Source organism: Paralichthys olivaceus, chromosome 6, assembly GCF_024713975.1.
Source record: "Paralichthys olivaceus isolate ysfri-2021 chromosome 6, ASM2471397v2, whole genome shotgun sequence".
Taxonomy (NCBI): Eukaryota; Metazoa; Chordata; class Actinopteri; order Pleuronectiformes; family Paralichthyidae; genus Paralichthys; species Paralichthys olivaceus.
In genome coordinates, this window is record NC_091098.1 from 20,307,370 (window position 1) to 20,320,510 (window position 13,141).

Sequence of the window (13,141 nt, forward strand, 5' to 3'; positions counted from 1 at the left end):
CGAGGCCAAATCGGTGACAGAAGGAGCCTTTTGCACAGCACGGCGTCCTCTGCCAGAGACACACAGAGAGGCTGTGCTGCGTTGTTACACGGAAAAACAGCAGGGAAATTAACCCCCCCCCCTCACCTCAGAGTTAGAGTGTGGAGGTCACCAACACAGGGCCGCTCAGATTTTCCAGCTGCTGACACTAATTGGAGCTCTTAGGAAAATGTTATCGTGGAACAAAAATCTGAAACGCTGTTTTTTTAATCTGAAAGCTGAAGCTGAAATAACTGTAGGTCACAAGGGGAGTGGCGGGTTGTTTTTCACGTTATCTGTGGTTCGTGTTGTTGTTGTGGTTCGTTCCTGAGACTTCTGTTGAATGCTGTTCCTCACTCGGTCTGTCACATGTGGACCAACAATAACCTCCTGAGGGAAATGCCTTCCCATTATCACTAATGGTATTGATCACTTCAGGGTGCAGTTTGCTCATTCAGAGGAAGTCATGTACTGCCATCTTGTGGTGTGCAGTTTAGAGTGCTGCAGTAAATTTGTGTGTGTGTATGTGTGTGTGTGTGTGTGTGTGTGTGTGTGTGTGTGTGTGTGTTTCCCTCTGATGTGTTTAAAATGGGCTGGAGTCTCATGAGAGGAGACGGGACCCCCTGCAGAGCAGCTTAGCTGACGAAAAGATATTGCTTCCCACTGTTCGTGCACAGACGCTTCCACCACCACTGTTGTTCCTACGTATCGTGCAGACACACACGAAACACTGCACTGTGAACATATGCAGACAAACACATGCAACTACTTATCTGGTTCAAGCTCAATAAGATCCAAGGAGGACGGGAAAAACAGAACCTGCGCGTTCATGAGAACAAAGTGCCGCTTCTGTTTGGAGAGTGGACAGAACTTGCTGTGTTGTTGTGACCTCTAGCAGTCGTAGAACTGTTATCTGTGTCAGACTGACAGCTAATTCAGCTAGCAACACTGTTTGAGAAATTGGAAGTCTGTGATTGTCAGTTCCAGCTGAACAAATCAAGTCAGTTGTTTATTATTTCCATTCCACTTCTCCATTTTTCCAATTACAAGTTTATACAGCAATTTATATATATATATATATGTATGTATATCAGATAGCAATAGTAAGTAAGTCAGTAACGTTTACCAGCCCAATTAAGCGGACGAGTGAGGGTTGAGTCGATCGGTTCGATATGAAGGCACCTGATGGTGCAGTGATGTGCAAGCGTGAGAATTTTAAACTGACTTCTGTGAGTGACAGGGAGCCAATGAAGAGAGTGTGGGTGTAATATGGGACCATCTGTTTGATCCAGTGAGAAGTGTAGCTGCAGATTTTGCTCGTCGATGATCGAGGCAGATTTACTGATGGAGAAGATATAGTTGATGTTTTGCAGTAGAGCTGCAACAATTAGCTGATTAATTGATCAGTGGATCAAGAGAAAGTGTTTAAATATTTAGAGGAGCCATTTAACTCATTTTCCTTTCACAATTTTTTTCAGGTAAGAGAGACAAATATTCACTTGTCTTTTGCTAACTCTCTTTTTCAGGTAAATTAAATCAAAACACATCTTCGCCCATTTTTAGATTTTTTTTAAGATAAAGCACCTTCTACAGTGTTTGCATATACAGCCCTGTATGTGCAGCCAAGTCCTGTTGCTTTGTCCAACTGCCCACATCACACACTAGGAATAAAAAGGGACCATATGGTGACAGAGGAGAGCAGGGAGGACAGCACGAGAAGCAATATTTTGTACATCTAAAAGGCTGCACAGCAACATGTCCTGATGTGTGCTGAGTCTCACTAGGCCACAAAATAAAACTGCATCTTACATAAGAACCTCAGTCTTGTTGTTGTTGTTGTGTGTTTGTGTTTGTTCTGTATGTGTGGAGAGGCGTGAAAGCCTGTGGAAAATCGTATCTCTGAAACCATGACTCTAAGGTTATTTGTCAATTTGAACGAGCATCTTGCATCGACGCGCTGCCCCTCCGTGTGTGCGTGCGTGCGAGTGTGTGCGAGTGTGTGCGTGTGCGTGCCATGATTGCTAAAACTCTGCTTGGGGTTTGCCAGTAAACACTCAGAATGTATGGACAGAACGGAGCTCACCGATGCCCCAGTCACAGACCCTCCCCCCTACAGCATACATATATACGGACACGGATTGAAGGTTAAATTACAAGACAAGCTTTGGAAGAATCTTAATTGAGTTTTTCTCTTTGGGGTTATTATAATGAGGGTGTATCTCGGATCAATCAATTCAAATACACATTACTGTCCCCATGGGGACATTTTTCTGCAGCTGCAGAACAGTACATTGTTTAATAACAGCTCCAGTACTCTGCAATAAAAATAAACAAAAAACAGTACACACAAGGATATACTGTGAAAGACCCAGAATAATAATGCAGAATAAAAGTGAGTTGAACGTTGCACCTGCCCTAAAAACACTCAAAAGATGAAAAACCTAAAAACCAGATTGTAAAATGTGCCAGATAAGGATGTCATGGCCTGAGGGTGCTGCAGACGGCACATGGGGCGTCCAAAGGTTTGTCTCTATATGAGTATTTATATAATATATATCTGGGGAGTACAAACAGCAGATTGTCCAGTTGTTAAGAAATGTTGTTTTATATATATGTTGCTCTGGAAGCTGACTGAGTACCACAGGGTGTTTTTGCACAGTGCAGACAGGTCCGTGTCAGAGCTGCAGAGATCAGCACTCGTGCTTCATAATTAGAGGCTACATATCCAGTGTAATTGCGGTGAGATGATGCAGGTATGCAATTAGCCACTACACAAGTTCATTAACAAAAAGACAAAGGTATGACAGCACTAGTCACCTTGGCCTTAACACTCGATTTATTGATGGTGCTGCGTGCCATCAAGTCTGCCTGAGATGAAACACATCCTCCCCCTGGAGACCACGAGATAGCAGCCCAGAGTTTCTGCCTTTAGCCCTGTGTGTGTGTGTGTGTGTGTGTGTGTGTGTGTGTGTGTGTGTGTGTGTGTGTGTGTCTACACATGCATTTGGCTTATTAAGTCTTGATGAGAGCTTGTCTCCTCCCTGCTCACTGTCCTGCTTTGAATGCTGGTGGTGATGTCAACAGTAGTTTATCACACCATGTGTTTGTTTGTATACACACACACTTTGTATATTGTAGGCGCTGCAACATACAGTACTATCCACCATCTACAGTTTGTGTTCATTTTCCATCCAAAATGTGCATTTTCTCCTTGAAGTACGATGAAATCTTCAGTAATGTTACTTTATCTCTCTGTAATATTTCACACTTCTCTCTGGTTTTTGCAGCACGTTATGATGCAATGTGTGTGCAAGCCCCATTTCTATTTCACTAACTTCGTGTGTCTGACGATTCAAAGAGCAGGAGCACAGCACCGTCTGATTACCGTCTGATGTGATTTTTTTAAAATTTTTTTGGTCTTATTTCTACAACACCCCCCCCCCCCCCCAGAGGCCACAATGAACCAGAGCCAGGCAGCATCTTCAGCTGTTTGCAGTGATCTTCATTTGACTGGAAAAGCCGTGTGTGTGTATGTGTTTTGAAAGACACCACAGAGAAAAGTGCATTGATTCCAGAAGAGGGAAAGATGGAGAGGGTGTGTTTGGGGGTGAGTATGTGAGAAGAAGAGAAATGGGGAAGGAGGGAGAGAGAAAAGCATGATAATGAGCCCTACCTCTGACACATCCTCCTGTTTCTATGGAGACCAAGGAGCCAATAGCGTGGCCCTGCTGAGGACTGTACTACCGAGAGCAGATGAGAGGGTGGAGAGAGGGATGCTCCGATGCTGCTCTGGGTTTTTGAGAAGCAGGAATATTTCCTGGCTGCTCTCCTGCAGGTTGTGTCCTCATTCATTAATTTTGCAGACACAGCCTCACCCTGTCACTGACGCCGGTAAAGAAACCTCACGCCTCCAAGCTTCAATACAAAAGCTTCTCATGCACCAGTGTTTATCACACAGCTCCTTTAGCTTCTCTGACACTCCCTGCACACCACCACCTCCTCCTTCTCCTCCTCCCTCATCCGCCCTCCCCCACTGGCCGTCAGCATCTTGGACGCTCCTTGTTACATCACACACACTGCTCTCTGGCAGCCAGTGTTTGTGACCAGGAGGGAAAGGGAGAGTGAACGTGAGTGAGCCTCTGTGCGCACACGCCGTCCCACCATTGAGTCCCGTTGACCAGCATACAGGATGGACAAACCAAGCGTGTGGCGTGCCGTGGTGAGCAGCACGGACCCCAGGCGAACGCGGGACCCTGGGCCCCACTCCAGCAGACCCGGCTCTGCCATGGGTTACCGGCTCTACGACATGTGAGTAGCAGCATGAACATTGTAGGGGGGGTTGGACAGGTGGGCTCGCCAGGCTTTAGCGGCAGCTCCCATTCATGGAGACAGCAGTCAAGTGAGAGGGGGTGGGAAAAACACGGTGTCTGCTGTTCCTAGTGTCTATGCTGAGTCACCTATAGCATCCAGACCTCGCTCCGTGCTCACATGTTCCCTTCCTGTGCTCTTAGTAAACAATGTCTCTCTCCTGGGGAGGGGCAGCAAGCTGGAACACGGGTTTGTTTGTGTGAATGAGATGCAAATTTCAACAAGATCTATTGTTACCATGTGTCTCTACATGAAGTGATGAAACCTGGGTGCTGCTTTTTAATTTGCAAGCCTTACATTATGACTGAAATCCCAACAGAGTCTTGTGACCGGTTGTTTAAGAGCCTCTGGGAAAAATGACTCATTAGCAGATGATGCTGTGAGAGCTCTTACAAGGCACATGAGTTCCTTACAGCTTCTGCTGTGTATATATAAATATACATATATATATATTTGTGGGTGTGAGTGTGTTCTTGTGTGTGGTTGTGTCCTTGTGTGTGTGTGTGTGTGTGTGTGTGTGTGTGTGTGTGTGTGTGTGTGTGTGTGTGTGTGTGTGTGTGTGTGTGTGTGTGTGTGTGTGTGTGTGTGTGTGTGTGTTAAATGCGGCTGGCTCTGAGCTGTTATTTTGGGATGGCGATGAGTCCCACTCTGTGTGTGTGTGTGTGGAAAGCTTCTGCATCTCTCCTTCAGTAAATCCTGAGACGGTTTCACACGAATAAAAAGTGGACAAAATGATATAGTGTTCCTTTTTTGGAGTCGTGTCAGGGTTTGTATTTTTGGTTCAGCGCTGCACAAGGATTTTCTGCACACAAGCTAACCTTGCCGAGAACACAACACTGTCAGTGTTTGGCTGAATAAGCATTCTGCTACATGATTTCTCAGCAGAGGCACGTTGACGTGTTTTTCTTGTTGTAGTGTGTGCACTGTGCCTCTCACTGGACCCTCGGATTCCTTTACAACCCTGCAAGTGAAACCATGTACGTAAACTTGTGCATTTTTCACACATGTGCTCACCAGCTGGTGCATAGCGTTGAGCTGAATTACCCTGTCATGTCATGATCTAATACCATACATGGGGATCAGTCATCTTAATGAATATGAGACCTTCACAGGTCTCCACTGAGTCCTTCACAGTCAATCTGCCTCTGCCGTCCGCTGGCTTAAATCTCTGCCTCGTTTCTGTGTGTGGGACACACATGAATGCATGAACACATCCCACAGATTCTCAAGTTCCTTTACTCCACCAGTAATTATGGTTTTATTACATGACTGATTCTGTTTTTGTTGTTGCATAACAGGCAATTGAACATTTCCATCTGTCTGTGGTTCTGAGATAGTGGCTGATTTATTTCCACCCTGTTCCCTCACAGCTTTGGCCCAGAGGAAACCTTAAACCACAGAAAGCCACGTGAGCGGACTGAGGAGCAGAGCTCAGGAGGGTGAAAGTGCAGTGAAAATCAATGGCTTTGTGAACAGTTGCTGTTGTTGTGGACAGAGGAGATGTGCTGCATGTTGATACGAGCATGTTGGCCGAGGCCCCCCAGTGTCTGGTCAGTTCTTCTTTGATTAGTATCTGGAGCAGGATGAGTGTGTTTGCTTCTAAATGTCACATTTCATCATCGCTCGCAGCTCCTCAGTCCCACTGGAATTCTAACGCTGTGCGTACGACACTGGAAAGCCAAGCGCAGGACATCCTGAGTCTCACCAAAGGCTTTCATGGCCTTTAACGATACAACACTTCTCTACTCTGGCCATGCGTTAAATACAACCGTATACGTGAAGGTGGACCTTGTAGAACCTTTATGCCATTTGTTGTCTTACAAGTCCATGCAAGTTAAACTAGGAACAACTAAGGCATTCACCATAAGTAATCAAACACGACCTGTTAATGTGCAGTCATGTTACATGTTTAGGTAATTGGTTGTACATGCTGTTTACAGGTGCAGAGCACTGTGTGACTGGTGAAACAACAGAGGGATTTAGTGTATGTTAACACTGCATCAAACTAAATAAGGACATTTGGTGCAAAATTAAGATTTCAACCATACAGGATTAAAACAGGCAAAAACTAAAATCCACAATCCCTCTGTGTGAGGGGCTGTGACTGTGTGCTTCTTCTTGTGTTGAGCAGCAAACCTGGCTTGGATCATAAAGACTGCTGTATAATAATATGCAGAAATGTGTTATCCCTGACCGTGAGAGATGTATATTCCAGTTGAGATTTGCAAACTTTTTTTTTTTTTCAACCAGATGCTTGGTAATCCTGTTATCCGTGACATTACCATGCAGGAGGTTTGATATTTGTGCACGGATTATTCTGCAGGACTCGTAATCACTTTTCTGTTCTCACCATGCTGAACACTGCACGGACAAGGTGCATGAATGAGCTCTACCCGTCATTGAGATAATGTCTCAGAGTGCGTTCATACAGTGAAGGCGTTACAGCAGGAATGCCCGTTTCCTGTGATTGGCTGAGAGGTTGTTAATGCGATGCCCGTGTTCGAGTGACGCTGGTGCTGATGAAAAAAGAGAGAGTGCGTCACCAGAGCTCTAAAGCACTGACTGGACATTCCTCCACTTTGGGCCCGAGCATTTCACAGCAGTTCGGAAAGAGGCAGCTGCCCTGAGTCCACTTCACGCAGCAACTGTCGGCTGCATGCCGCTGCAACACAAGACAACAAACACATACAATACATGGCAGTGCCAGCACATGAGGACATCTTCTGTCACTTCATGTAGCATCAGTGGATGGGGGCATAATGCTACAGAGCAGGAAGTGAATCACTCGTTCGCAGGGATACATGACGTATGTATGTATGTACAGGCCTGTCATCATAATAACACTTTGATTTTTCACTTGTCTATCTCCAGAAGCGGTTCACCGCAATCACTGACTTCTGCCATCCTGTAAAATGGACATAATTACAGTCATTATAGCTCAGTCACTCTCCGGTTCTTATCAGAGGAGCTGTATAGTGCTCTTGACTGCTTGATCTTCTCTTAATGACGGATACAGGACATTCAAACCCTAAATTTCCTCTCCTGCTGTCTGACGTTCACAGAACAACAAATTGGACACACTACAATCAAATCAGAGTAAAGGATGATGAATAGATGAGAATGGATGATGCAGGAGTCACGGACCACCTCACTGAGATGCTTCCACAGTGCAGGTGTAACAAGAGCTCCGATAGCAAAGAACACAGTCTACTCAACTGTACCATATTTTTCCAACCAGTGCTACAGAAGCGTTTTTGCCTTTTTCCAAAATAGCACAAACGAGGCTGAGGCCGAGTGCGGTCGGCTCGTAGGCTGTCATTTGCACACTCAAAACATCAGCAGCTGCTCATCTGCAGCCTGGCACCGAGATGGCTGAGTTTGCAGCTGGAGCTGTGTCAGCCATGTGTGAGGATTTTCATCCAGTGGGAGCTGCCTGGGCTCCCAGGGGCACATCTCAGGGAGTGAAAGTTTCTTCAGGGGAGTCGCCATAGTGCCGAATGCATCCGCGCTCTCGAAACAGCCCATAATAAGTCCCTGCCTTTGCCAATAGCAGCATCAGAAGCGACAGCACAGAGAGGAGCATCAGAAAGGGATGCATCTCCAGAACATTTTGTTCCTGTGGCAGAAATAAAAGCAGATATGAGGATATGTTTATCAGCAACAGTCTTATATAACAAATACCACTGAGCATGTTATCAGGCATATTGAATGACTCATGCTTACACAGTACATTCCTTATATATATATATGTTTTTACTTCCATGACTCTGGACTTTCTGTATGTGCTGTATTTGTGCGACATCAGGGATTTTATAGAGTGATTCATGGTCTCAGTGGCTCAGTTCTACAGTAAGGCTGCACACATCATGTAACAAGCCTGATTATTGATGTAAGAAGATACACAGGAGACTTTTAGGTTTGACAAATACTTCCTGCTCTGTTTGACGTGTGCGCTGCAGTGCTGGTGGCTGGGGCTCTTCATCAGTTCTGCCCTCAAGGTTATGAACGGCCTGACTGAGACTGAGGACTATGGGTTCACCTCCAACCAGCCACAGAGGATTCCTTTCTTCTTTTGTTCTCTTTTCCTCCACCTCACTGTTTGTCTCTGCTTGTGCCTTTCTCCTTCTAATACAAAGCCGAAGCTGGAGGAGTGAGTGCGCCTTCCCTCCTCATCATGTCTCTTTATTTCTCTTCCCCTGATTTTCTCTCTCCTCAGCCTCCTTCTACTTCTCGTCTGTTTCATCTTTTCCTCCCCTCTCTACCTTTCCTCTGCACGACTGCCTGCAGGCTTAAGGCTGAACAGCTGTAGTTTACCGTCTCTGTGATACAGGAGCTTGTGCTCATTCAAATTGTGCTAACTTTCATGTAAGATAATATCCCCAGACGTCCTCTGTAAAGTGATATATCTGCCCTGTAGTATTGTGAACTAAAATGCTATAGTGAGCTCATCCTCCCTCTTTGCCAGTGTTGGTATCTCCCTGCAGGAATTAGGTTTTCATCCCAAATAGAAAAAGAATTATGACTGTGTGTCACATTAGACAGGCACATATGCAAAGAGTCGACGTTTGACTATATAAATAAATCTCATAAGTCGTCCTGCTCTGCATTTTCCATTTAGCTGTCATAAACTGTGGTTCATTGTCTAACATGTTTTTGTATAGATGTGTCCAAGTTCGCCCCCAGAGATCTGAGCTCTGCCGATTATTAAATTCTTCTCCGATGCGGTGTAAATGAGAAACGGATAGATTTCCATTATGCATTGTGTTTATGTGCTCTGAGTGAACCGGCCTGTCAGACTCCTCGTTCCCCCGATCACATCAGCTCGTTGGCAGCACGGAAGCTTCTCCAATCCGCCACCAGGGGGTGAACTTTTCTAACACATGCTTCCAGAAAGGCCGTCTGTCACATCATGAGCTCATGTGCTTTTGTATCCTGGTTATCATCATGTCTTTATCATGTTGTTTAAGTACAGCGTGCACCATAGCTTTTTCTCCGTGATATATGAAGGTTATTATATTATCCACCACAAGTCTTCACGTATCTCCTCACATCGTCTTTCATCCCCTTCTGAGTGGATCAGTTTTCAGGCTCCTGATGACCCAACAGGACGGACAAAATGTCAGGGTTAAGGTTATTAAGGTTATAATTTAAGCTCCACCTATAAGCGTCTTCTTATCGGATGTTCCTACAATGTTTTACACCCTCTCTCTTCTTCCTGTTCTTATCCATGTGTCATTTCTCTGGTGCATTTTACAACCTGACTCCCTGTCCACCCCCTTTTCAATTTCAGCTCTGTTTCCGTCTGTCATACCACAAGATTTTCTGCAGCAGCCCATTTCCTGCTGAAGTGTTTATTGACTGGACATCTCCCGCTCGGAGCAGGTCATGGTAAAATCCTCAGGGCAGCATATCTGTGATTGACTGGGTCAGTCGCAGGGAGAAGGGGGCTCAGTGCTCAGTACGTGCCTAGATTGGTGAAGCCACAGTGTGATGAAGCAGCAACATGGAGACAATAGGAGCTTCTCACAGGGATTTTCACATGAGGTCATTTATTTAGATTGATGGCTGAGTAGATATGATTGTCTGCGTTTTTTGTTGTAAGGTGAAAACTGTCTTTATGTAATATGTCTCTGTAAACACAGCACCTGTCAAGCACTGATAAATGCTGGTGGCTGGGTTGCAAGTTTTTACTCACAGCTGCAGCGAAAGTTATAGCTGTAGGTGGAGGCATGCAAGTGGAAAGAATGTTCATTAAGCAAGCAGGCAGTCCTCCGTTTACACACACACACACACACACACACACACACACACACACAAACACACACACACACACGTGGATGTACTCATTAAATCATATCCTGTTGTGTCTGTACAAACACTTTCTCATCTCTTTATCCTATAAAAACAAATAATAGTCTGTCATGTGTGCTTGAATCAGAGACAACTGCGTTTATTGCCAGTTAGCGCTGCAGTAATTGCTCCTCTTTGCCTTTGATAGACTCCAGTAGGTTCTGCACACAGACACAATCACACACACTCACCACTGCAGGCAACTGCATGAGAATTAGAAAGAGGGAACTAGAAAGGGTTCTGAGGAATAGCAGGCAGAATGTGCATTTGGAAACAGTGAAAAATGTTTTCTGTCTTTTAACATTATCTGATAATCTGTCAGCAAATTAACTTCTGAGTGAGAGAAACAAAGATTCAAGCGTGTATTAAACCTGCCTGTTTTAAACGGGCTGTTAACTTGGCCTGTGGTGATGCTGGTTGCAGTTTTCTTCCAGCATTTGAGCTGCAGCCAGAAAAGACAGACTGCTGGACTCTGAACCCTGAAGCTGCACCACTGCTGCTGCACAAAGAGCTGTTTATTCAAACTTCTGTGAAGCTCGACTCAGTTGTTGTTATCATGACCGACAACATCACTTTATGATGATGAGTGTGATAGTTGCTGCCGGTCTCCTGTTAATTCAAAGTTATTTTTTACTGTGTCCAAATTGCACCAAATTTTTACACCACACATACTGAGGCAGAGTGTGAAGCCAATAATAATCAAAAGTTCTTGATATATACAAGACCACATGCAGACAGTTCAAGATTTCTGCAATTATTAGAAAGATAAAAAGGGAGAATATCAAATGTTAACTTTGCGGAATGCAGTTTCTCATCCAGGCTCATTGGGATGGAGAGCACATATAAAAGACTCAGTGTCAGTGTGCGGTCATTTTCTGTGAGATGTGTGTAAATCCGGAGGCCTGAGTTGTGACTAAAGGCTGGGGAATGAATGGTGTGTAGATTAATTCACACATGCAGGCGCTCAGTATAGCCTTTGTGTCGATCCGGCCTCCTCTATATCTTTGGCTCATGGGAAAACAGAGGAAAGCCCATATTGTGCCAGGACTAGTGTGAAAAGAGTTGTGTGGAGACGACTTGTCAGATGAGACAGATCTAAGTGTACCGATGGGTGTGTAAATATGCACACACAAATTGCGTGTTTGTTTATTGGTGTCATTGTGTTTGTCTACTTGTTTGTGTAAATATGCTGCATTTTCAGTGTTTTTTGTGTGTTTGGACACTGCCAGTGGCTGAATATTGATGAGAGGCCCCTCCACACCCCTTTCCCATGACTGCTGGGACTGGGTGGCACTGCGGTGTGGCACTGCATCTGAGCCAGACACAGAGCTGCACTGTGCTGCTGCTCGAATGCAAACCCCCCCCCCCCCCACCCCTCTCTTTTGCAAGAACAGACAGGAACAGCTTGTGTATGAGTCTTAAAGCTTTACCGAGCTCTGCAGGTCATTCAGACGTGTTTATAATGAACACAAACACTTCACTTATCCAGATTTAACATGCACACAAATCAGATTTCAACACATTATTATTTCTGCATGCCTCCATCATTAATATCTCCGCTTCATGTTCATGAATCCCAAGAAAGTCATTTAAATGCACTTGTATTTTCTGTAATGCCTCCATGACTTGATGAGTTAAACAAAGCAGAATTTATTTTCCTTTACTGGATGCTGACAAAACATGAGAATCCTTCAAGCTCATGTTTATTTGAACAAAGTGTGTGTATAAACTCATGTGGTCATACAACATTGCAGCAGCCCCTCCCCGCTGAAAAGCCCGACCAATCACAGGACGCTCTGGTCGGCTACCATTTGAAGCTTCAGTAGTATGGGAGTGTTGCCCGGCAACCAGAGTCGGCACATTTCTGGGAGGTCCTGTGTGGATGGCAGTAGCTGTAAGAGGGAATCAGAGAGAGCAAGAGGAGAGGGAGCGCATCGGGAGAAGGGGACAGAGATAGGAGGAGAGAAGGTGGTGGAAGGACAGAAGGAAGCTGAAGCACCACCACGATAGAGTGAGAGAAAAGACCCGGTGTCTCCACTTATTGGAAAGTTTGTTCTAAGAAAAGAGGAGGAGATAGAAGAGGAGGTCATTGGAGGTTCCTCCTCAGAGATGACAGAGTTGTGGAGGATTTCTCCTCGTGTCTCTGGTGCTTCACATTCCAGTACCTGTGCCTGCTGGAGCGGCGCACAGCCTCGGATGTAGCCATGATTTCTCAGAGGATCCTGGGCTGACGCATTGTGTGGAGCGACCGGCACAGACTGACTGACCTGGATAGGAGCTGAAACGGAGCCAGAGCAGCCAATGTAGAGCTTATTTTGGAGGTGGATCCCGAGCATCAGTACTGGGTCCAAATCAGTCCTCCAGAGGGTCCCAGTCAGAGGCCTGGCTCTCTGAGCTGGTGATGACTGAGGCAGCTCCAGGAGTGATGTGGTTGTTCTGGGCGGGTTAAAACCACTCAGGCTGTCGTCCAGCGTGCGAGGCTGGGGCTCCAGAGGAGGACTGATCCGGCACCCATGCAGAGGGATTCAGACTGGCTGAAGAAATGAGCAGGGTCCCGTGCTTTTGGTGCCATGGTGCCTGTTAACGTTGTCGGATCCCACTGCTCTTCTGCCCTGTTGATTGTTTGAGCTGAGGATGTGGAAGTTCAAAGCATTCTGCCTCGACTACTGGCACGTGCTGTGTTTGCACCCGCACAACAACTTTTACAAGAGGTACGTTTAAAATCTGGCTGCGATTTGAAGTCCTGTGTGGCTTGGACCGTTTCTCCTACTTCTTCCAGCGCTGGCAGCTTGTCGATGCTGCTTCCTGTGTGTTGAAGTGCTCCTATAGCATTAAGCAATCAGCGTGTTTTAAAACAGACGCTGGAATTACTTCATCAAGCTCGGCTGATGGATAAACTGTGGCG

At 45.6% G+C, this 13,141-nt stretch overlaps 1 protein-coding gene across 6 annotated transcripts in view; it reads left to right on the top strand.

The window, feature by feature from the left end:
- iqsec1a (IQ motif and Sec7 domain ArfGEF 1a) overlaps positions 1 to 13,141 on the top strand; it is an 87,460-nt gene that overhangs the window by 32,598 nt on the left and 41,721 nt on the right. The window contains exon 1 of one of the 6 annotated variants that reach the window (XM_020096297.2): positions 4,085 to 4,326. The exons of 4 other annotated variants lie outside the window; for them this stretch is intronic. In XM_020096297.2, coding sequence (XP_019951856.2) covers positions 4,208 to 4,326 — 119 coding nt within the window. In that variant the 5' untranslated portion in view covers positions 4,085 to 4,207. Of the gene's footprint in view, positions 1 to 4,084; positions 4,327 to 12,748; positions 12,948 to 13,141 lie in introns of those variants that run through there. One more of the 6 variants, XM_020096300.2, reaches the window with a different exon arrangement.